Source organism: Sorex araneus, chromosome 4 (genome assembly GCF_027595985.1).
Source record: "Sorex araneus isolate mSorAra2 chromosome 4, mSorAra2.pri, whole genome shotgun sequence".
Classification (NCBI taxonomy): domain Eukaryota; kingdom Metazoa; phylum Chordata; class Mammalia; order Eulipotyphla; family Soricidae; genus Sorex; species Sorex araneus.
Genome location: NC_073305.1, coordinates 105,258,165 through 105,280,954, shown reverse-complemented (window position 1 = coordinate 105,280,954; position 22,790 = coordinate 105,258,165). Strand labels below are relative to the sequence as shown.

The window sequence follows — 22,790 nt, the reverse complement described above, 5'->3', positions numbered from 1 at the left end:
ATTGGCACTGTAAAAAAATAAAAATAGTATTTCCTGTGCTTACATTTCATTTGGCATGATTTTGCCAATCCTAAATTCCAGAGTTGTCAAATATCCAAGAGCTGTTTTTCTCTTTAAATGCATTTTTAATCACAATTTTTAATTGAGAGTATTATTTTTTTCCAACATGTATAGTAATTATTCAAGGTGATGAGGACAATTGATTACAGAATAGTACATGAATTAAACACAACGGTTCCCACAGCTTCCTTTTGCAGGGAAAATTGATGCCAGCCAAACCTGTAAACAGCTGTATGAGTCTGTAAGTGTATCTTTTGAGTCTTCCTTTTGTGCTTCCTTTATGCCTTCTTTCGCAGGCAAAGTAAGAAATTAGTTGATACATAATTAAACTAGGTAAAAGAAATGACATCGGGGCTGGAGCGATAGCACAGCAGGTAGGGCGTTTGCCTTGCACGCGGCCGACCCGGGTTCGATCCCCAGCATCCCATATGGTCCCCTGAGCACCGCCAGGAGTAACTCCTGAGCGCAAAGCCAGGAGTAACCCCTGTGCATCGCCGGGTGAGACCCAAAAAGCAAAAAAAAAAAAAAAAAAAAAGAAATGACATCTTCATGTTTTCTAGTCCATACCTAGTGGTCTGTATAAACTTTGATCTGGTTTTTACAAAGTCAAGAATATGAATGCTTTTATACATGAACAAGTCAGTTAAGAAACAGTTTTAAGGATTATGAGCACTCATTTTTGGGCTCCCTCATGGGCAATCATTAACTTAAGCTTTGAACACAAAGGAATAATAAAGAAAGTGAGTCAACTACTTAAAACAATTAGTGAGAACACATGCTTTCTATGAATCAGTTCAAAGAGACCAGACAGCTGATAACATAAGAATTTTAAGTCTTTGTACATACTACACCTTATTTGCCCCCCTTCTGAAAAGGCAGGGAAAAGAAACTTTTGCCTGTGATAAAGAAGGAAAGTCACAAGTAAATTGGTTTTTCCTAAAGGCTTTTATTTCTTAATAACATATCTTTCATTGCCTCCTAAAGATTCCTTTAATTTCTCTTTTTCACTTCCCAGAGTGGAAAGAGTGGTACAATTATGTGTTATTTCTCTGGCCTACCTATTTATTTTTATTAGTAGCCTGCCTTTTCTAGGATCTGTGGCAGGATTATTAAAATTCACATTCCTGTAACGATGGTAGGTACTAATACCTACTTCAATTTATCACTTGTGAAAGAAAGATCAATTTGGTAGACTTCCTTATATCCAAGCATTAACTGCTGATGTTTTTGTCCTGCTTTTATATTAAAGTAGATTTTTTAAGTGATCAGGTAATTCTAATGTCTGGAGAAAAATAGGAAGGTATGTCTTAGTATAATGAGCACTGGAGTAGGGATCATGGATCTAAATCCTAATTCATTGTGAAGTTGACAGTTTACTTAATTTCTTTGAGTAGATATGTCTAAGAACTAGAAATTTTTAGTCACTTTAATGCCTCCTCTTCCAGTTTATAATCTTTGTGTGATCCATTTTTTGTTTATAATATTAGCACAACGGGTAGGGCATTCACCTTGCATGTGGCCGACCTGGGTCTGATTCCTCTGTCCCTCTCGTACAGCCTGGCAAGCTACCAAGAGTATCTCACCTGCACGGCAGAACATGGCAAGCTATCCGTGGCACATTCTATATGCCAAAAACAGTAATGACGAGTCTCACAATGGAGACATTACTGGTGCCCACTGGAGCAAATTGATTAGCAATGGGATGACAGTGACAGTGACAACATACAATCTATATTTTTATTTTTTATTTATTTTTTCATAATCTCCACCAGCATACTATATAATATTTAATTATAACTTTGACAGTTGTTCCAGGTTACCTATGGCCTTCACAATTTTGTGGCATACTAGTAAAGTACTTTGTAAAATATCTATCAAGTAAGGTTTGCTGATGTTCTCATTAAAATATTAGGGTCACAGACTTTAAGAATGAAAAACACAGAGATAAATATATCTTCTCCCACCACATCAATAGTATGTGCTGTCAATGCGAGTTAGCACTATTAATATGAACCTTGCTTTCCTGACTGAGGTAATTCATCAGATTTCTGTTAGGTCACCACTTAGTTGTATTTGTTATTATTACTCCTTTTCAAGTACAAAATTATTCTTAGGTTCCCTCATTTTTTTATATTACCTTTTAGTTTGGCATCACTATGTGTAGCTAAAGTTTATAGTGGAAAAATTATATTCTAGTATAAATTTATGCAAAATCTATTTATAAATTGCAGGTAATTCCTCAGTGTGCACTTTATTTATTTCATATTATATATGTACATATATATACACAGACACACATATATACATATACATACATTTATTTCAAATTTATTTATATATGCATAGATAGATAGATAGATACACTTCACTTGTTAATTAACAGTATGGACTATAAGCAGGTGAGCATTGGAGTTTCTTAGAGCATTCTTTTTTATTTTTTTAATTTAATTTTTTAATAATGTAGGAGTACTTCTATTTATTCAGCCATTGATTAAGCTGATTGAATTGGGCATGAACTCCACATTACTTTTTTTTATTCCATTCTGAATGTTCACTGTCACTGTCACTGTCATCCCGTTGCTCATCGATTTTTTTCGAGCAGGCACCAGTAACGTCTCCATCATGACACTTGTTACTGTTTTTGGCATATTGAATACACCACAGGTAGCTTGCCAGGCTCTACCGTGCAGGCAAGATACTCTTGGTAGCTTGCCGGGCTGTACGAGAGAGGCAGAGAAATTGAACCCAGGTCGGCTGTGTGCAAGGCAAACGCCCTACTGCTGTGCTATTGCTTCAGTCCATTCTGAATGTTAACTTTATTTTAATATTTTATTATTATTTTTCCTCCTTTATTTGATTCACGTGAGATACAGCTACAAAGCTTTCAAGTTTGAGCTTCGGTCATATAATCATTAAACACCCATCCCTTCAACAGTGCATACTTTCCACCACCAAAATCCCCAGTATTTTCCGCTCTTCCAGCCCCCGCCCACTTACAACCCTTCCCCTACTTGTGTGGCAGACAATTTCTCCCATACCCTCTCTCTACTTTGATTACATTTGATATTTCGACACCAGTCTCACCACTGCTCAAACGTGCTGAAAGGGCAATGCTAGATAAATTGTTTTGTATTGCTTGTTATGGATAGAATATGATGTCCAGGAAATTCTGTGTCATTTTCTCCCTGGAACTTTAGTTTATAGTCTCTGGGTCTTGCCCATTGATAAGATTACATGACACCAGGGGCAGTTTGTGGGTATGACTGCCAAGCTTCTGGAAAAACTGGGGGCCTGGGGGGAAGAAGCTCAGTCCCTATCCAAGCAGGCTTGGAGATTTCAGTCACGGGTTCCCACATACTTGGGTTTTCCTGCCGGTCCACTCCCTGGTGAGATTCATCCCGTTTTGGGTGAGGCTCATCTGAGCATGTAGAGAGTGGACTTGGGCATGGCGGTGCTTGGATTCTGGAAGTTTTCAGCTGCCAGGGTTCTGCTTGGTGCAGGGAGGGAAACTCAACCCACTCCCCTCCGAGGTGCCCTAGTGAAGACAGCCTGGCACAGGGTCAGGGCATTCTGGGATACTCTCTTCTAGGACTTTTAGTTTACAGTCTCTGGGTCTTGGCTGTTGATGAGATTACATGGCGCCAAGGGCAGTTTGTGGGTGTGACTGCCAAGCTACTGGAAAACTGGAGACCTTTGGGGAGAAGACTGAGTCCTGATCCAAGTGAGCCTGGGGCTTTCAATCATGGGTTCCCACCTACTCTGCGCTACAGGCTCTAACTGCATCTTTTAAGCTCTTTCAAGATTTATGGGTCTCTGAAATAAGGCCAATAAGTGAGCTTATATAGCTGAGCTAGAGGTGGTTTGTAGGTATGTCTCCCACACCCCTAACTTTTGGCCGTTTAAGTCTTGGTAAACTTGCCCCAAGTCGTTGAGGTCTGGCCAAAGGCACAGCAGCAATTTCGGGGTATCTGAAAATCTGAAGGCACCATCAAGCTGCTGATGCACTCGCCCCACAGGTAGAGGTTTACCTGCTGGTGATACCATACCCCCTCTTAGAGTATACTTATTTCTTACAAAATCTCACTCTGTTGGCCTTTAGACTTTCCTGAACATGAGGGTTGTGGACATGCAATGTATATTTAATGTCAAATAAATGAGGTCCAGTTATAAATAAAGGGTAAAGAGTAAACACCAGGTTCTAGAAAGACTTATGAAGACTCATATAGCAGCCTGGAGTTGTATGTGGGATTTTGTTGTTGTTGTTTGGGCAACAGATATTTTTATATGTATAGCACAGCAGTTGGGTGTTCGCTTTCACGCAGCCAACCCGAGTTCGATTCCTCTGCTCCTCTCAGAGAGCCCAGCAAGCTATCGAGAGTATCGAGCTCGCACTGCAAAGCCTGGCAAGCTACCTGTGCATATTGGATATGCCAAAAACAGTAACAATAAGTCTCTCAATGAGAGACGTTACTGGTGCCTGCTCGAACAAATCGATGAGAATCGAGATGACAATAGATCTCTAACTGTATTGCACTTAACAATGGATTTATGTCATGGGCCTTCAGTTGAAAATATTATGTAGGATTCTGAGAGATAATACAGAGATTTGGTTATTTGTATGCATATGGCTGACCCTGACTTAATCCCCAGAACCACATTTGGTCCTCTGAGTACTGCCAAGAGTTATCCCTGAGCACACAGCCAGTAGTATGCTTTAAGCACAGCAGGGTGTGACCTCAAATCTGAAAAACATTACAAAAATTGAAACCATAATGTCATAAATAATTCAAATTTCCTATCCTTGCCTATTTGTAACCTCTTATGCAAAATATGAGAAACTTGACTCTTAATATCCTTCACCCATTTAATTAATATTTAATTCCCAATACATATGTAATAGTAAAAGAATTTTAGTCTGTATCCCTGTGGAAATGCTTCCACTGTCTATTATCCAGATTATAGTTCCCTTTGTCATATTTTTTATTCATTTTCAAATTTACTTACTTTCCCTCTACCACTTTTAATAATTTCATTTCATATATTTAAAATATTGTTAGATTCCTTAGTTATCAGGGTCAAGGGAAAAATCTTTACTAGTTCTTTTATTGATACAGTACTAAAATAGCATATTGCTTATTAGTTATGGAAAATAAACTTAATATCATATACATCGGAACATTTTTCAATGGACTAGAGCAATAGCACATCGGGTAGGGCATTTGCCTTGCACACAGCCGACCCGGGTTCAATTCCTTCTTCCCTCTCAGAGAGCCCGGCGAGCTACCGAGAGTATCCTGCCTACACAGCAGAGCCTGGCAAGCTACCATGGCATCTTCGATATTCCAAAAACAGTAACAACAAGTCTCACAATGGAGACATTACTGGTGCCTGCTCAAGCAAATTGATGAACAATGGGATGACAGTGCTACAATGCTAGATCCTATTTTCAATCACAGTCATCACTGTCATCCCATTGCTCATTGATTTGCTCGACCAGGCACCAGTAACATCTCCATTTTGAGTCTTGTTACTGTTTTTGGCATATTGAATATGCCATGGGTAGCTTGCAGGGCTCTGCCGTGCGGGCGAGGTGCACTCAGTAGCTTACCAGGCTCTCCGAGAGTGGCGGAGGAATCGAACCTGGGTTGGCTACGTGCAAGGCAAACGCCCTAATAGGAAACAAGAATGTTAAAATCTTACAGAAAAATGTGAAGTCATGGAGCTTAGTGAACAAAGAAGAGAAAAGGGGACTTAACATTGTTACAAGGAAAGGATAAATTCATCTTTCTTCAAAAGCAGTGTTTCCAAGCTAGGTGACAGTGCCCCCCAAGGGTGCTGCAATGATCCAGCCAAGTACTAGTGCCTCAGGGAGAAACTAAATTTTTTTTCTGGAAAGAGGGATGGTATACCAAATCAGATTGTGGTTGTGTGTTCTAAAGGAAGATGAGAGTTTCTCAAACAGAGAAGATATAACCACTGATAAACCCACATTTTGATACTACCATCCTTGACTACAATCCTCTAAATTTTTAGTTTACTTCCTTACCTTGGAGAAGGATGAAAGAATTAGGGAAAAGGCAATATCTTTCCCTGAATTTCCAGACTTTTTTCATTATTATCAACTCTAAATGATCTGCATGCCATATTAGGTTTTTAAAAGAACAATTCTGAGAATGTTCAGGTGAGACTGTTTGAACTTCATTGGTGGTCTACATTCAATATGGGATCCTGATCTCTTCAGCTACATTTTAACTATATGCATTAAGATTCTCTCCATGCTATATAACATTCTATGGGTTTTTATAAATATATAGTGACATATATTTATATTGGATCCTGCTACTATGCAGGATCAAATACATCTCATACTCTATGATTGAATCTTTTTCTCTTCCTTGGCAATCAATAAAGTATTATTTGTCACAGTTTTTCCTGTCCTGGAATTTCATACATACATATGGATTATATAGCATATATCTTTATCATAATGCCTTCCAACACTAATATACATAATATGACTTTATAGCTCATTTCTCCTCACAGTTGAGTAGCATTCCATTGTACAGAAATTCTAGTATGTTTATCGATTTATCCAATTCACATAGACTTATTTCTGGATTTTCTCAAGATGTCTTATTGTTTGAAAATTTTATAATTATATCTGTGAATCATCTTGTAATTTTCAGTAAGTGTAAATTCTTTGTGTAGTTTCATTTTGTTTTTAAAGGAATACTTAATTATTTAGCACCATTTGTTGGGGAAAAACTATGCATTCCTCAATGCATTTTCATAAAAATGGTTTATACATATGTATATATGTACATATAAACACACATATATGCTATGTTTGTGTGTATATCTGTTGTTCTGGGTTACCTACTTTTTCATTGATCTCTGGGTTTAATCTCTCACCAATACCACTTTCTTTAAAATAATAAAACTCTAGTCAAAGAAAATAGATTTTTCCAACTATATCCTTTTTGTGTGTAGGCTCATTTATTTCTATGTCTTACCATATAAAATATAAAACCAGTTTGTTGACATCTAAAAAATATCCATCTAGGAGGTTTGGTTAGAAATCATATTGATCTGTTTGTCTAGTTGGAAGAACTAACATTTTTATAGTAATGTTTGGAATCATGGTCTCTCTTTAATAAGACACAGTTTTGACTTTTATTTCATCAGTATTTTATAGTTTATGTATAAAGGTACTTAGCATATTTTGTAAGTTTGGTCCTTAATACTTCAGTTTGTATGCTATAGTAAGTGTTATAGTTTTAATTTTATATTCTACCACCTATTTTTTTGCTATATATGAAAGTAATAGACTGTTTATGAACATTACTTCCTATGACCTTTCTATGTCCTATTATTAGTTCCAAGTGGAGAATTTTTAGGGGAATTTGGTGAAATATTTAATAGAGATAATGTTTTTTGAATGCAGTTTTCTCATAAAGCAATCTATCAAAATAATTCTTACAAGTCAGTTGCTAAAGTCAAAAGCTACAAGGATTAATAGTTCTAACTACTTCTCCTTGTCTTATAAAGTAAGGTTTGAAGTATTAGATATCGTGATTTTATGGGAAATGATTTGGGAGAAGTTAGGAGAAAAATCCACTGGTCTTAAATCTTCTACTCTAGACTTGAATCAGTGTTCAGTTATGGAAAACAGGCAAAATAAAACACAGTTGAATAAAAATTACTTCCTTTCAGCTCTGTCACCTACAGTTAAGAGTATTCTGTCTTATAAACTTTAATCTTTCTAGAGAAAAGGTGGTACAATCAAACATGGCTACCACAAAACACTGCATTGTGATATTTGTTAAAAGTACAGAAAGAAAATCTGAGAACTATTATGAACATACCTGAAGTCATGGAAAGCATGGGTGTTCTTTTTATTCTTATCTTGGAAAGGAAAGATTATTATTAGGATGTGATTCTTCATAATCTGAACAACAATCATCTCAATTTTAAGGCTGATGTGTTAAAGAGAACAAATGGTTCCTCTTTAATACGGGTAACTTAGTCGGTGGAACATCATGAATAGAATTATCTGTATGCTAAGCTTTTTGTAAACCAATTCTTTGCTTTTTGTGAAGAAATGAAATAAAATTAAATTAAAAAATAAATAGGTGTTTTATCTTCCTCTCTTCTTTTTTGCTTCTTTTACTTATTTTTCATTAAGTTCAATACCTAGTAAAATAAATATTTTAAAGCCTGTATAGTAATTGTATATATTTCTAATGAAATAAGAAGTAAATCATACTTCTCAATTGACACCATAAAATTAGAGGTTGCTTGCTACTTTATGTATTTAATTCTAAGGTGATAATCCAACTTGCTCAATCTATTCCATTTAAATATATTGCAGAGATTTATTCACTAATTAGATGAGGCAAAAAGAATTAAGGGAAATATATTCTTTTGATAAAATATTAAAACAAAAAACCTGGAAGGCTGTACAGATAACTCAACAGGCTGAGTACATACATGAATTGCAAGTAGGAAACCCAGGTTTTATCCTTGGCACACTGTGGTCCCCTGAGCAGAGCCAGGAGTAATCACCAAGCACAGAACTGTGATTAGCCCTGAGTACTGCTGGATGTGGTCTACAACAAAACATAACAAAAAAATTAACTACAACAAAAACTATGATGCTAACAGTTATATTTTGGAATTAGGTCTTCATCTCTTAGCCTATGGCAGTCAAGGAATACCAAATACTATTATTCAGTTTGTTGGAAAGCAGTCATCGCAAATATTTCAAATGGAAACTGTCTCCAAGGCTAGAGAAATACGGAATATGATGATCCATGAGAATTAGGATATTGAATAAAAAACAAAAAGATATATGAAACAAAGCATTCAATAGTAAATTATTCCAGAGAAAAGAGTATAAGGGTAATGCTGATACAAAAGTTCTATCAAGACAATTTTTGTAAAGATATGTATGAGATAAACAGAAGGAAATAACCAAAGACACATACAAAACAGTGATATGATATGTATAATATATTTTTAGAAAGAAAAAAACAAAATTATCAAAGTCATTTTTTGTTTGCATCTCTGGTTATAGCAACAAAAATCAACTGACTTGATTACAAAAAGAAGGAAGAAGAAGAAGAAGAAGAAGAAGAAGAAGAAGAAGAAGAAGAAGAAGAAGAAGAAGAAGAAGAAGAAGAAGAAGAAGAAGAAGAAGAAGAAGAAGAAGAAGAAGAAAGAAGAACAAGAAGAACAAGAACAAGAAGAACAAGAACAAGAAGAGGAAGAGGAAGGAGAGGGAGAAGGAAAGGTAGAGGGAGAGGAAGAGGGAGAGGGAGAAAGAGGAGTAGATGGAGAGGAGGAGGAGGAGGAGGAGGAGGAGGTGGTGGTGGTTATTATAAGATCAAAGGATCATTTCATCCAGAGCCTATAATATAGCCAGTACACTAACTAAAAGGAACTATACCATGATCTTAAAACAATACAGTTTTTCTATCTTGGATATCCTTCAGCCCCAATATTATGTGTACGCAGTCTGTCTTTTGATCCATCTGCTTTCTTCAGTCCTGGTGGTAAAGTAAAATTGATGGCTCCATTTATTTGGTAATTTACCTTTATAGGTACAACTAGCCAATTACAGGTAAAATTTCCTTTTTCTATATTGAAGAGTAGGGTGGGGTCTACATCTGACAGTGCTCAGTGCTTACTCCTGGTGTTGCACTCATAGATCACTCCTGATGGTCTCTGCAGAACATATGGGGTACCAGTATTCAAATCCAGGTATGCCACATGCAAGACAAATGCCCTACCTACTTGCCTCTCTCTAGCCCTCCAACTTTCTCTCTTCATACCAATTCCAGAGTGTCAGAGAAGGTATTCCAATTGGACTACTGAAGCTGGATACATAGAGCATTATTGAACAATTTTGATCAAATGGCAATGGTTAGAATTAATGAATGCATGATATTTGTGAGTCTCTGAGCTTAATGCCTGTCATAGTAAGTCAAGCATTCAGCAGGCTGAAGTGAAGAATTGTGACCTTGACAGACAACCAAACTGGCTACCACCAGTTGAAGACATATATTTTTCATGCACATTAGTTGCTTTATGAAGACCCTGCACCCTCATTTCTTTCATTTAGTTCATTTCCTGGAAGTTCACCTTATTTCCTGCCCACAGTTCTGCTAGATCTGGGGTCCTAACAAAAGGGTTATAACACAACTAATGAGGAAAATGCTAATTAGCGATAAGTTATTTTATTCATGATTCTCCCCCCACAAAGGAAGTGAAAAACTCATTAATAATACTTTAGACAAACTCAAAAAAGCAGTTTTATGAGTAGATTGATGCAGATCTGTGGTCTTTTAGCTGTCATGGCATTCCATAAAATGAATGTAAGCCTTGAATGTGCTAATCGATACAAACCCCAACCTAGATTTAAGAAGATATTAGATGATATCATTGTAGTGCCTAATACGTCATAAGATATTGGCACATGGTGCTTAGCTCTAAGTGTAGCTTTATGAAAAAAAATCTTGACAGTGGAAGCATAAATGGAAGCATGTTATTTGAGTAATGAAAGCCTCTAAAACAAGGGATAGGGCAGGAGAGATGGTACAGAAGTTAAGGTATGTGGCTTGTGTGCTGCAGATCCAAGTTCATTCCTGGCACACATATTCCCCCAAACTCTGATGGATATAGCTCTGTAGAACCTTCGCATCACCACTGGCTATGGTACTAGTCCCACTGAACACTGCAAGTGAGACCTGGGAAATCATTAGTAGCAAAGATCCTGAATAGCATATTATCCTAAGAACCTGGCATTGAGCCATTGTCTGCTGGGCAGGAATCCCAGAAGGGTTATCTGAGAACCTTGAGCACTACTTCGGAGGTCTAGAAAAAATAAGAAAAAAATTAAAAAAGAATAAGAGAAATAAAATAAAAATATATCACATATGAAATCTTAAAAGACTTTCTTAATTTTAGCTCTATGGGGGAGGTAATACAGGATCACTATCATTTTATTGTTGCAAATATATTCAAAGGAAGAGAAATAAATATTTCAAGTGATTGCACAGGGCAGGACTAAAAACACAAAGACCCTTTGTATCCAGGCTGCAGGCTGGATAAGAAGCTGGATAACCTTTTTAAAACACCCTTACAGGAGTATTGTCAATAGTTGGAAACCTGTCTCACGAGCCTGGGGAGAAGGCAGCTGGAATAGAGAAGGGATAACTAAGACAATAATGGTTGGAGGAATCGTTCCAGATGGGAGATGTGTGCTTAAAGATAAAGGACCAAACATGATAATCTCTCAATATCTGTATGCAAACTATAATGCCCAAAAGTAGAGAGAGAATATGAGAAAGAGAGTATGGTAGAAATTGTCTACCATGGAGGCAGGGGAAGGGTTGGAAAGGGGAGGTATATTGGGGACATTGGTGGCGGAGAATGTGCACTGGTGGAGGGATGGGTGTTTTATCATTGTATGATTGAAACTCAAACATGAAAGCTTTGTAACTATATCTCATGCTGATTCAATAATAATTAAAAAAACAACCCGTACTTTCTCAATTCTTCAGGTTTCTTATTTTATTTTATTTTTTTGTTTCTTATTCCAGTGAGGTGTCACATCCTGTGATGCTAAGAGAGGCATGGGCTGCCAGGGAAGCACACCAGAGCTTCACCCAGGCAATCACAAGCCACAATCTCAGAGTCACTGTCACTGTCACTGTCATCCTGTTGCTCATCGATTTGATTGAGCAGGCACCAGTAACGTCTCCATTGTGAGACTTGTTGTTACTGTTTTTGTCATATCGAATATGCCACAGGTAGCTTGCCAAGCTCTGCCATGTGGGCTAGATACTCTCGGTAACTTGCGAGGCTCTTTGAGAAGGGCAGAGGAATCGAACCCCGGTTGGCCACATGCAAAGCAAACGCCCTACCTGCTGTGCTATCACTCCAGCCCAATTTCAGTGTCATTTTCCTTATTTTTAAATGACAGAATTAGTCTGGATACTATTTTTTTTAATTTTAAATTTTTTATTGAGTCACCATGTGGAAAGTTACAAAGTTTTCAGGTTTAAATCTCAGTTATACAATGCTCGAATAACCATCCCTTCACCAGTGCACATATTCCACCACCAAGAATCCCAGTATAGCTCCACCCCGCACCCCCATATCCCTAATCCCCCCACGCCCCTAGCCCACCCGACCCTTAGCCACCCCCGCCTGTGTAACTAATAAATTTCACTTTGATTGCATTCAATATTTCAACAAAACTCACTATTATTGTTTGGAGAGTCTCTCCCCTAAAGTCAGACCTGCTGAAAAGGAAGCATTAGATAATTTGTTTTCCATTGCTGAGGATGAAGAGGTATGAGGTCGAGTGACCACACTTAGCGGCCTCTCTGTTTTGGGTTTCTGTATTTTAGTATTTTAGTAACTAAGTCCAGAGAGATATCTGCCAGAAGTTGCATCGTTGCCAACTTGTACTTCTCAGTTACATTATATTCCACATATGAGTGCAATCTTTCTATGTCAGTCTCTTTCTTTCTGACTCATTTCACTCAACATGATACTTTCCATGTTGATCCATTTATATGCAAATTTCATGACTTCCTGTTTTCTGACAGCTACATAGTATTCCATTGTGTAGATGTACCAGAGTTTCTTTAACCAGTCATCTGTTTGGGGGCACTCTGTTTTTTTCCAGATTGTGGCTATTGTAAACAGTGCTGCAATGAACATAGAAATACATATGCCATCTCTACTATACCGTTTTGCCTCTCCAGGATATATTCCCAGGAGTGGTATTGCTGGGTCAAATGGAAGCTCAATTTCTAATTTTTTGAGAATCGTCCATACTGTTTTCCAAAAGGGCTGAACCAGTCGGCATTCCCACCAGCAGTGAAGAAGAGTCCCTTTTCTCCCCGCATCCACGCCAACACCGGTTGCTTTTGTTTTTTGGGATGTGGGCCAGTCTCTGTGGTGTGAGATGATATCTCATGGTTGTTTTGATCTGCATCTCCCTGATGATTGGTGATGTGGAACCTTTTCTCATGTGCCTCTGAGCCATTAGGATTTCTTCTTTAGGAAAGCTTCTGTTCATTTCATCACCCCATTTTTTGATCGAGTTGGCAGTTTTCTTCTTGTGGAGTTCAACCAGTGCATTGTATATCCTTGTTATCAACCCTTTATCGGATGGGTACTGCATAAATATCCTTTCCCATTCTGTAGGTTGTCTTTGTACTTTGGTCACTGTTTCTCTTGAGGTGCAGAAGCTTCTTCGTTTTAAATAGTTCCATTTATTTTTCTCTGTTTTCACTTGCTTGGCCAGTGGCATGTCAGCTTTGAAGATACCTTTGGCTTCAATGTCGTGGAGGGTTTTGCCGACCTTGTCTTTAATGTACCTTAGGGATTCTGGTCTGATGTTGAGGTCCTTAATCCATTTTTATCTGACTTTTGTACATGGTGATAGGTGGAGGTCTAAGCCCATTTTTTTGCTCGTAGCCGTCCAGTTTTGCCAGCACAATTTGTTAAACATGTTTTCCTTGCTCCGCTTCAACTTTTTTGCTCCCTTATCAAAGATTAGATGGTCATATATTTGGAGGGATGTGTCAGAGTATTCAACCCTGTTCGATTGGTCTGCCGCTCTGCCTTTGTTCCAATACCAAGCTGTTTTAATGACTACCGCTTTGTAGTAGAGTTGGAATTTGGGGAGGTTGATTCCTCCCATTTTCTTTTTCCTAAGGATTCCTTTAGCTATTCGTGGGGGCTTATTGTTCCATATGAATTTCAGGAGCTCTTGCTCCATTTCTTTGAAGAATGACAAAGGTATCCCTATAGGGATCGCATTGAATTTGTACAATGTGGAATCCATCCTTTGTCATCCTTTGCTGGTTTTTATTTTTAATGTCTCTTGGGACTGCTCTTTAAATTTTTCTTTTCAGTTTGGGGGGGATCCCACGCACCAGTGCTCAGGGGACCATGTGAGGCTGTGACCCCGAGATAAACCCGGGACTCCAGGTGCAAATCACGCACTCCAGAGCTTTGAGCCATCTCCCCTTGTGTTTGCTCACCTTCAATCAAAACACAGACCAGGAAAAAGCCCTCTCTGTTGTCTCACGGCTTCCAGCTGGCTTCTCTGAGCCCACCAGCAGCTCTGTCGTGCCTGTGCTCTGCACTCCCCCCTCCCCAGCCCCCCCTGCTCTGTCCCCCCTGGTCTGAGGGTCTGCATTCGCTCCTCTTCTCTCTACCCACTTCTTCACGGGGCCTTAGGGGTCCACCATGGGCTCAGTCTCATTTTAGTCTATAATTGGTGTTCCCGACAGTACCCCCAACCCTGCCACACGCATGCACACACATGCACACACACCCACACAACCTTCTATTACACACATGTGCACACTCACCCACACGCATGGACACACACATGTACACACATATATGCTCACACACTCACAGTCATACACATGTGTACAACATACATGCTCACATGTGCAGACACCCCCCCACACACACACACTCACACAGGCCTCAAACACTACAGACCCTCAAATTATTCACAGACCCTCAAATTCCAGATACTCTCTGGTAACTCAAACTTGGCATGTCCCACCTGGGCCCCCAGCACACAAAGGCGCTCTCAGAGGCTTCTCCCCCCACGTCCCCCCCAGACAACAAACTGTGTATTTGTCAGTCCTACCACCGCCTCCCCTGCATCCTCTGACCTGGAGGTCCCATGAAGAATGGCCTCCACCCCCTTGGCGAGCATGTTGGGTTTTGTCCCTCTCAACCACAGAGCAGCCCTGTGAGCCAAGGGCCAGGCTCTCATTTTGTAGATGGGAGGGCGAGGCTAGGAGAGGCGAGCAGCCCAGTAGGGGTCAGGGCTGGAGAAGGGACGCCCTCACCTGCTCTCCCGCCCAGAATGAGTGGCCGGCCTACCATGAGGAGGTGCTGTACGTGCTGGAGGAGACCGAGTACATGATCAAGAAGCTCCCTGAGTGGGCGGCTGAGGAGCCTGTGGAGAAGACCCCCCAGACTCAGAGGGATGAATCCTACATCCACTCAGAGCCCCTGGGCGTGGCTCTCATCATTGGCACCTGGAACTACCCCTTCAACCTCGCCCTCCAGCCCATGGTGGGCGCCCTTGCTGCAGGTAACAGGCTCTGTGCTCTTTTAAGGAGAGCCCTGGGGCTCGGCCTGCGAGGAAAGGGGCACGGACCCCATCTCTGCAGCAGCCTCATATCTAATCTGCACAGCCAGGTCTCCTGGTGCAGGAGGCACAGGGAGCTTGTGTGTCAGAGCCGTGACTGAGGCCCCTGCGTCCTCTGCCCTTGGGCTGGGCTGCGTTGGGCTAAGAGGGATGCTGCTTCCTTAGCAGGTGGGCCAGGTTCCAACCCCAGCCAGGCCGCGGTCTTCCCTATATTTCCTCCCCTCTTCCCCCACCTCTGGGCTAGTATGCACACGGCTAGTTATGCCTTCTGTGTCCACTGCCCTGGTGTCACCCGAATTTGTGTGCTCTGCAGGGAATGCGGTGGTCCTCAAGCCCTCAGAGCTGAGTGAGAACATGGCACAGCTGATAGCCACCATCATTCCTCAGTACCTGGACAAGGTGAGGCTCTGAGCCCCGGGAGGGGAGGGCTGCACAACAGGGATTCTTCCAGCCAGGGCCAGCAGCGCTGTGATGGGGACAGTGGCTCTGTCCTGCCAGAGAGCCCAGGCTTAGACTTGAGCTGGGCTGCCCAGACAGGGTTCTCAGGGGGCTGCATGCTTCTCTGAGTCCCACTTCCTCCTTGGCTGGGAAGGATCTGTATCCAGTGCTCAACGGCAGTGTCCCCGAGACTACGGAGGTCCTCAAGGAGAGATTCCACCACATTTTCTACAAGGGGAGCACGAGTGTGTGGAAGATCGTCATGACCGCTGTGGCGAAGCACCTGACCATCGTCACGCTGGAGCTGGGGGGCAAGAGTCCCTGCTACGTGGACAAGGACTGTGACCTGGACGTGGCCTGCTGGTGAGCGGGCGGTGGCTGTATACGGAGAGTGCGGCCCTGTTCATAGTCGAGGTCCAGGCAGCTCAGAGCATTTCTTCTTGGTTTTATTTTGGGGCCACGCCCGGCTGTGCTCAGGGCGTACCCCTGGTTCTGCACTCAGGGATCACGGTGGAGTGCTCAGCGGGCCATACGGGGTGCTGGGGCTCAAACCTGGGTGAGCCCCTTGCAAGCCAAGTGCCCTACCCACTATCACCTCTCTGCCCCCAGAGCAGCATCTCATAGATCTCCCCCCCTGCGTCCCCACTACCAAGTACATGCCTGAGGGGCAGGGCCGCCTTCCCCACCGAGGCGGTGCTGGGCCTGCAGAGTCAAGGGCTTGAACAGAGAGGCCGAGACTGCTCACGCCAGGCAACCCCTTCAGTCTCCCCAAATCCCCCCAGTCATGGATGAAGTTGGGGCACTGGACCTGCTGGCCCCTCCACCGATCACACGTTCGGGGCATAGATCTGGTCTGGATCTGAACGGAACATCTGGGGAGCTGCTGTCAGAGAGTGCCCAGCTGCTGTCTTCCACTTCCCCCACGCCCCCTGCAGCACGCGGCCCTGGGGGTCCGCCAGGTAAAAATCCACCATGGGCTATTCTCAGATGCATGGCCTGGGGAAAGTACATGAACAGCGGCCAGACCTGCGTGGCCCCTGACTACATCCTCTGTGACCCTTCCATCGAGAGCCAGGTTGTGGAGATCAAAAAGTCCCTGAAGGTGCACGTGGGTCCCCGGTGGGAAGAGAGGGGCTGCACATAGGAAGCAGGGTGGCTTTATGCAGAGCTCGGGACTTCAGCAAACGTTGGCTCATGTTTCTGATCAGAGAAGGAATGCAAGTCCGTTGGAGGGCTCTGCAGAAGGATTCAAAAACAAAAAGCAGAGACCTGGGGACTCCCACCCCCAAGAAAAGCTCAGCTAACACACCACCATCTCCTTCCCATTTCAGCAAAACTGAGTCCATTGTGAACCGGACTTTTGAACCTGATGTTTCGGCCACACAAAAGCGCCCCCTCACACCACAGGCCCAGTAGTCAGGGCCCCGTGGCGCCAATCTTCCTGCACTGGACCCTACGCTGGGGCCACCCCACGAACCCCAGAGCGCTCCTGAGGCCACTCCTCTTTACAGGAGTTCTACGGGGAAGACCCCCAGAAGTCCCGTGACTTCGGGCGAATCGTCAGTTCCCGGCACTTCCAGAGGGTGATGGGGTTGCTGCAGGGCCAGAAGGTCGTCCACGGGGGCACTGGCAACGCGGCCACCTGGTACATAGGTACGTGCCGCGCCCTTCAGCAGGTCTCGCCCACTCCCAGAGTGGTGGGCAGCAGGCATGGTGACAGGGAGAAATCTTCTTCTGGGGCTACATGTGGGTGGGGCTGAACTCAGCTAAGTGCCCTGCCAAGCCCTAAGCAGACCCCTCCTCAAAGCAGAGAGAGCGGCAGCATCTCCCCACCCCCTCAGTGCTACAAAGGAAGGACCCCTGACCTCCACAGTCTCCCCAAACACAAGCCAAATCAAACCCACCTCCTCTGCACAGTGGCATAGTCCAGCTGTGAGAGCAGAAAGTGTGGGTCAGTGTCAGGCCTGAGGATCACTCCCCACACCCCCCGGGGCCTCGAAGTACTGACGTGAATGAGGCACGCTGGCAGGGGCTCAGGTGGCCCTCAGGGGAGTGTCTATCCCCAAGATAAGGATCCCGGGCTGAAGCCATAGCACATCGGGTAGGATGCTGGCCTTAAACACGACCGAATGGGGTTCCATCCCAGGCATCCCATGTGGTCCCCAGAGCACCGCCTGGAGTGACCCCAAATCAAAAAAAAAAAGTGAAATTAAAAATGGATAAGGCTCCTGGGCTCCACGCAGCCCCCAGTAGGCTGACGGTCCCCAAACCACCTGTGAAGGAGCTGGAGGGGCCTGGCGGGCAGGGCTCCCGTGCCCATGGGCTCTGACTATTTCCTGCCTTGGTGCCCACCATCCTCTCCAACGTGGACCCGCAGTCCCCAGTGATGCAGGAGGAAATCTTCGGGCCCCTGCTGCCCATCGTGCACATGCGCAGCCTGGAGGAGGCCATCCAGTTCATCAAGCAGTGTGAGAAGCCTCTGGCACTCCACGTGTTCTCCAACAAGGAGCAGGTAGCGCAGCGCACACGGAGAGCTGAGCCCGGGGCTGCATGCAGGGATTCCTGCAGGCCAGGCGACCTGGCCAGGCCACTTCATTTTCCTGAGCCCCTTTCTCTGCATCCCTGCAGGCGCCTCCCTGAGCAGGGGACCGGTGATACTGGGATCAGGGTCAGCCGAGACAGCTTTGCTCTTATGGGTTCCTGCCAAGATGTGCCGTGGGGAGAGTGGGGGTCGTGGCAGCTGAAGGAGGCGCCAGGGGAGGGGGGAGGCTGGAGGATCCCTGAGCTGGGCTGAGGCTGGGGCTGGTTTGCTGTTGCAGGTGATTAAGAAGATGACTGCAGAAACTTCAAGTGGTGGGGTGACAGCCAATGACGTCATCGTCCACATGGCTGTGCACTGTCTGCCCTTTGGGGAAGTGGGTGAGTTTAGGGCAGGACCTAGCGCCCAACAGCCCCCTACCGAGGTCAGGGCACACCCACCCAGTGAATTCAGCAGGGGTCATGGGTTCCCGCTCACTGTGGGCACACCCACCAGACACAAGTCCCTTGAGTGCTGGAATGCACAGGGTCCCCGGGGCACCAGGTCTGCTTAAAGAGGCCCAGGGGGTTTGGCAGGGCTGACCCCCAGTACGGATGCCTGGGGACGGGCCTGAACCTGCTCCTCCCCCCAGGGAACAGTGGCATGGGCTCCTACCATGGCAAGAAGAGCTTCAAGACCTTCTCCCACCGCCGCTCCTGCCTGATGAGGCCCCTGAAGGACGACGAGGCCATTAGGGCCAGATACCCACCCAGCGCCACCAAGGTGAGAAGGGGGAGCAGGGCTGTGTGGGCTAGGCTCGGGGGCACCCATTGCCTCACTATCTGTGACCTCCCTGCAGAAGACTCGCCACTGAAATGTTCTGGCCGCCTCAGCTCGCCACGTCTCCCCAAGAGCTTTGCCTGCTTCTCCTGGTCCACCCCGGAGGACCCCCATCCCACACCAGCCTCCCGCCCCACCCAGGGCCAATAAAGGTTCCAATGGTGTTTTCCACCCTGCTGTGCAAATATGTGTGTGTTTGTGTTTTTGTTGTGGCTAAGCCCTTCATCTTGGCTTAGGGCCCCATTGCCTCTCCTGAGCAGCGGGAATGGCCCCCGAAGCCTTTCCGAGTTGGAGCCCCACTGTGGGAGCGGGGGACGGTGCCAGGGACAGTGTGCTTTCCCTGGGGCTGGTGGCTCCATTTGGGGTGTCCTTGGTGACTGAGCCTCCGGAAGTAGACAGAAGACCCAGGCTGTGGCTTTGGCTGTATTTCCAGAAGCTTCAGAATAATACAAGAAAATCTGTGTTATTCCAACAAAACTTATATCCAGATATGAAGATGAACAGGAAGAGAGCATAGTGGGCTGAGCATGTGCTCTGACAGGTGCCAGGTTCTAGTCCATCACCACATGGTCCACCAAGCATCACCAGGAACCAGGAATTTTTGAATTTTCTCAATTGCCTTTTCTGTCCGCTAGCAGGAGCCCCTGTGATGGCCATGGTGGATTCTCAGGCCTGTGGGTAGTGCCTAGCACAAAGGTTTTGAAATACATGAAAAACGGTTTTTATCATAAAGTCAGGTGCACCTGAATTCCTGTTAGTACAGCTCTTTTTTTTTTTAATTGATTCACCATGAGATAGTTACAAACAAAGCTTTCATGTTTGAGTTTCGCTCATACAGTGATCAAACACCCACTTCTTCACCGGTGCACATTCTCCACCACCAATGATCCAGTATCCCGGCCCCACCTCCCCCTCGCCAACCCCCCCCACCCCGCATCCCAACAATTTCTTTGCCTGTATGGCAGACAATTTCCACAATACTCTCTAGTTTGGTTACATTCAGTATTTCGACACCAGTCCCACCATTATTATTTGGAATTTTCCCGCCACCACTCAAGCCTGCTGAAAAGGCAAAGGCAATGCTAAACAATTTATTTTGTACTGCTTGTTATGAATAGTATAAGATGTTGTGTGGCCATACTCACTCTCAGTGCTCCTGGAATTCTAAAATTTTAGATAATTAGAGTCTGGAGAGTCTCTGCAGCAAGCTGCTCAGGTTCGAGATTCTTTTTTTGTGTCCCTTAGCCCCGCTGAAAACTAGAAAGGACTAGGGACCTGAGAAATAACCCAGATAAAGGGCCTAGGGCAGCACATGGTGAGCCCGGGTTCGGTCTTGGCACCACTTATGGTCCCGAGGAGTCGTTGTTAGCACAGAACCAAGCATGTCATGAGGACAGCCAGGTGAGGCATACAATTTTTTAAACTTAATAAAAAATAAAATGCTTAGCACATTCCTCATTACCCACTCATAAAATCTTTTGCCCAAAGAGAGAAACTGAAGATCAACACGTATGTGTACACACATGAGTACATCAATTATCCCCCACGAAATATAGGAAGTACATAGAAAACAAATTTCAAAAATACTAACAAAAGGGAAAGAATGCTGTGCAGCATGTGTGAACACGGAGAAAGGACCTAGATAAATTGCACAGACAGGCAAAGGCCGAGCCTGACAGCATCCCCGCAGTTCTGGCTGCTTGCTCACACCCCCTCGAACTAGGACAGCAGGGGCTGTGCAGAGCTCCCTTGAGCCTCAGCGTGGCGGCGCCTGGTGGGCCTGTGGGCACCGCGGGACGGGGAGGGAGCAGGTAGAAACCTTTCCCTTTATAAAAATCATTTTTATTGATCTTAATCTCCCCTTCACATTGTATAAACACCGTGGTTTACAAAGTAGTTCAGGATGATTTGTTACACATCCAGTATTCCAACACCAATCGCACAACCATCACACCTTCCCAATTTTCCCAACAATCCCCTAAGCTTGCCCCCCTCATAGGCATACAATAACTTGATAGTTTGTTATTGAACACTTGCTAATAGATTGATCCCAAATGTTTCCAGAGAAGAAAGTTAGTGAAGGTTGCATCTCACCATGGAGCCACGAAGTCCTTGTATAAGAGACTGCTAGGCTGAGGCTCCAGGCCAAACTCTCCGTGTTTCTAGAAACTTCTGTCCCACCACAAGGCCCTTCTTTCCCCCTGCCCAGCTTTCTCACTGCCCCATGCACCCCTGGAAGCATGCCCTTTCTCCCAGCTGATCTCACCCCAGGAGAGGCGGCTGCCCGGTCACCTCTCCTACTGCTCAGCTAAATGCTTCTGTCCTGAAAATAACCAACCCCCGAGAAACCTGGGAACCAGATGTGGAGAAGGAAACCAATTGCTAGGGGCATTTCCAGTGGGGCGATCTCAGGGTCAAGTTGAAAGGACATTGCCAGTGTCGAGGTGGCAGCTCAGCTGATGCTTGGCTCTGCTCCAGCTAGGTGAGGGTCCGCAATCGGAAACCGGCCAGGTCTCCCCAGGTCAGGGTCCCTCCAGGTCAGGGTCATCCAGAAGAGGTCAGTCCTCCACAACAGGTCAGGGTCCCTCCCCAACCAGGTCAGGGTCCTCCAAGCCAAGTCAGGGTCCCTCCAAACCCGGTCAGGGTCCCTCCAAACCAGGTCAGGGTCCTGCCCCAATCATGTGAGGTTCCCTCCAAAGCAGGTCTGGGTCCCCGCCCCAAACACATCATGGTCCCTTCCCCAACCAGGTGAGGGTCCCAGGAAGGTGCCAGATGTTCCCACCCCTTGCATTTAGGCTTCACCCGGGTGGGACCCCCTAATCACTGGTCTCTAAGTACCGAGGATGACTCTCCTTCTCGCGGTTGCTTTTAGGAGAGCCGTTGGGTCCTCGATTCTTTCAGGGACCTGAGCCCCAAACCTGGAAAGGCCAGCGAGCCTCCAGAGAGGGAGAGTCGGCTGCTCTGATTCTCGGGAACACTAAGGCGTGCAGCTGCTCTCAGCGAACACCTGGGCACGTGGCACGTGGTTCCTCCTGTTCCCACAAGTTCCGGGGCACCTTGCTCAGAGCTGAACAAACCCCCTCAGCCCCTCAGCTCAAGCTCCAACACAGCAGACAGACATCACTTGGGGATTCCAAAGAATTTAATGGTGAGAGTCAGGGAAGTGTGGGGCTGAGGGTCTGCCTTCATGCCTCGAGTGGGGAGGAGCTGGTGTCAGCGGGCGGTGTCTGGGGGTACCCTGGCGCCCCATGAGGATGGTGGAGGGGGAGGGGTGGCTCCCCTGGAGGGAGGGGGCTTGTCCTTGGAAGCATTCACTGTCAGCCCCTTTTCACGAGTCGTTCTCTCCACGTAGGCAGGGCACACAGCAGCTCAGGGCTCTCAGGAGACAGCCTGGGCGCCCTCTGGGCGCCTGTCCCCTTTGGACTAAGCACCGGGGCTTCCTGACCTTCCAACGAAAGTTTAGGAAAAGGCGGCGGCGGCGGGGGCCAGCCTGAGTGTGCTTGGTGTCCACTACTTGGGGAGACGGGCTGAGGGTCTGAGGCTTCAGATGCGGCTTGCAGTTGATGGGCCTGGCCTCTGAGTGGCAGGGAGAGGGCAGACGAGGACCTTGCAGGGCACCCAAGGGAGGGGCCGTGGTCTGGGAGGTCTCTGCAGCCATGGCCATGGACTTGCCCGGCTTCCCGCCCCTGCCCTGCTGCCTCCGTCCCTGTGAGACACCGGGCTCCTTCAGCGTGT

The 22,790-nt window shown here is 45.1% G+C and overlaps 1 protein-coding gene across 1 annotated transcript; it reads left to right on the top strand.

The window, feature by feature from the left end:
• The first annotated feature begins 14,973 nt into the window (after window positions 1-14,973).
• On the top strand, window positions 14,974-22,020 carry LOC129404351 (aldehyde dehydrogenase, dimeric NADP-preferring-like). Its single transcript, XM_055136706.1, is given in 9 exon segments — window positions 14,974-15,202; window positions 15,573-15,658; window positions 15,852-16,060; window positions 16,685-16,799; window positions 17,209-17,349; window positions 18,042-18,209; window positions 18,517-18,616; window positions 18,868-18,998; window positions 21,928-22,020. Coding segments are annotated over 9 exon segments (1,218 nt in total). The 5' UTR covers window positions 14,974-15,027.
• Window positions 22,021-22,790: the final 770 nt, after the last annotated feature.